Consider the following 1,375-nt stretch of genomic DNA (forward strand, 5'->3'; position numbering starts at 1 on the left):
TTTTCACAGGATCCTCGAGTACGAGAAGCCGAACTTGAACGGGAACAGCAAGGGAGCGGGGTGTCGGTTGGAGCTGTGGGATTGCAGCGGTGATCAAAAGTAAGGTGGCGTCATTACTTCCTCTGGGTTATTGGAATCACAGACTGGCCGAGGCTGGAAGGGACCTCAGAGATCATCTAATCCACCCTCCCTGTCCTGGGCAGGGACGCCTCTCAACTAGATCAGGCAACACATGGGGACAGAACAGGGATCAAACCCCCGACCTTGGTGTTATCAGCACCACGCTCTAACCAACTGAGCTAACCAGCCTCCTAGTTCATAGTCGTTCTCTGTACACAAAATATTCATACTTGAGGCCAAAACCCAGTGATATGTTTCAGATGAGGAATGTTCTTGACTCTTGACCCCATTCTATTTAAAGTTTTTTGCTGTAAAGCATCTGATACTAGGTACTCTCTGCCATGATCCCAACTGACAATGAACTCTTTTTTGGTTAAGGACAAGATGTAACAGTCCTTAGTCCCTAGAATGAAGTTACAGGTACAGGAGACAGATGCCTGCTCTGTAATTGCCTTTATCTCGTTGAAATTATCATGTAAGTGGACTTCAGATATGTTATATGTATGACTTACGCCTTAATTTCCAAAAGATACAATTAAGAAGTGGACAGATTCAATTTTAGAGAAAAAGTTTAAGCATTTGACCAAATGTCAGCAAATCCTGGGACCAATTAACCTAACAGGTAAGACATTTGGAATATGATAGGTCACTGGCAAGATTACTAATGTTATAATGAAGTACTGAAAGGTATTCTTGAGGAGGGAAGAAGAAAACTTGTAGTTTGAGTGCACATTTCTGTTTCTCAGCTGTCAATCTTACCACTTTCTGTCCACCTGTTTTTCAAGGTTTGAAACATGCTGGCCAGCTCTGATGAAGGACTCTCATGGCGTAATAATAATCTTCAACCCTGAGCTGCCCAGTCACCTGAAAGAAATCGAAATGTGGTACTCCTGCTTCGTGCAGCAGCAGCCGCTGCTTGACAGTCAGTGCCTCCTAGTTGCACATCACAAGCCAGGCAGTGCAGGCGACACAGAAAATCTGTCCTTGGGTAAGAAGGTGGAAACTCAATCTGTCACTCAGTTTTTTTATTGATCTATATATCTCTATAATTGTTCATAGCTTATGGTTTGCGTTTGTCTCAGTTTAGAAGACAGGGGAAACCAAAAGTCTCTCTTGAGATAGGGAAAAGTAAACACCCCCCACCACCACCTCCAAATTGCTATACCTTTAAAATTATGGGGCTTTCAGGCAAAAGATATGGGGATAGGAATACCAGTTCTTTACTGAGAATATTGCAAACTACAAAGGTAATGAT

The 1,375-nt window shown here is 43.0% G+C and overlaps 1 protein-coding gene across 1 annotated transcript in view; it reads left to right on the plus strand.

Annotated features, from left to right (window-relative positions):
* Window positions 1-7: 7 nt before the first annotated feature.
* IFT22 (intraflagellar transport 22) overlaps window positions 8-1,375 on the plus strand; it is a gene marked incomplete at its 5' end in the record, with an annotated part of 1,911 nt that continues 543 nt past the window's right edge. Inside the window, 2 exons of the mRNA XM_009878050.1 lie at window positions 8-99; window positions 906-1,108. Of these exons, the coding sequence (XP_009876352.1) occupies window positions 8-99; window positions 906-1,108 (295 nt within the window). The remainder of the gene's footprint in view (window positions 100-905; window positions 1,109-1,375) is intronic.

The sequence above is a fragment of the Apaloderma vittatum genome, unplaced genomic scaffold (assembly GCF_000703405.1).
Source record: "Apaloderma vittatum isolate BGI_N311 unplaced genomic scaffold, ASM70340v1 scaffold10231, whole genome shotgun sequence".
NCBI lineage: Eukaryota > Metazoa > Chordata > Aves > Trogoniformes > Trogonidae > Apaloderma > Apaloderma vittatum.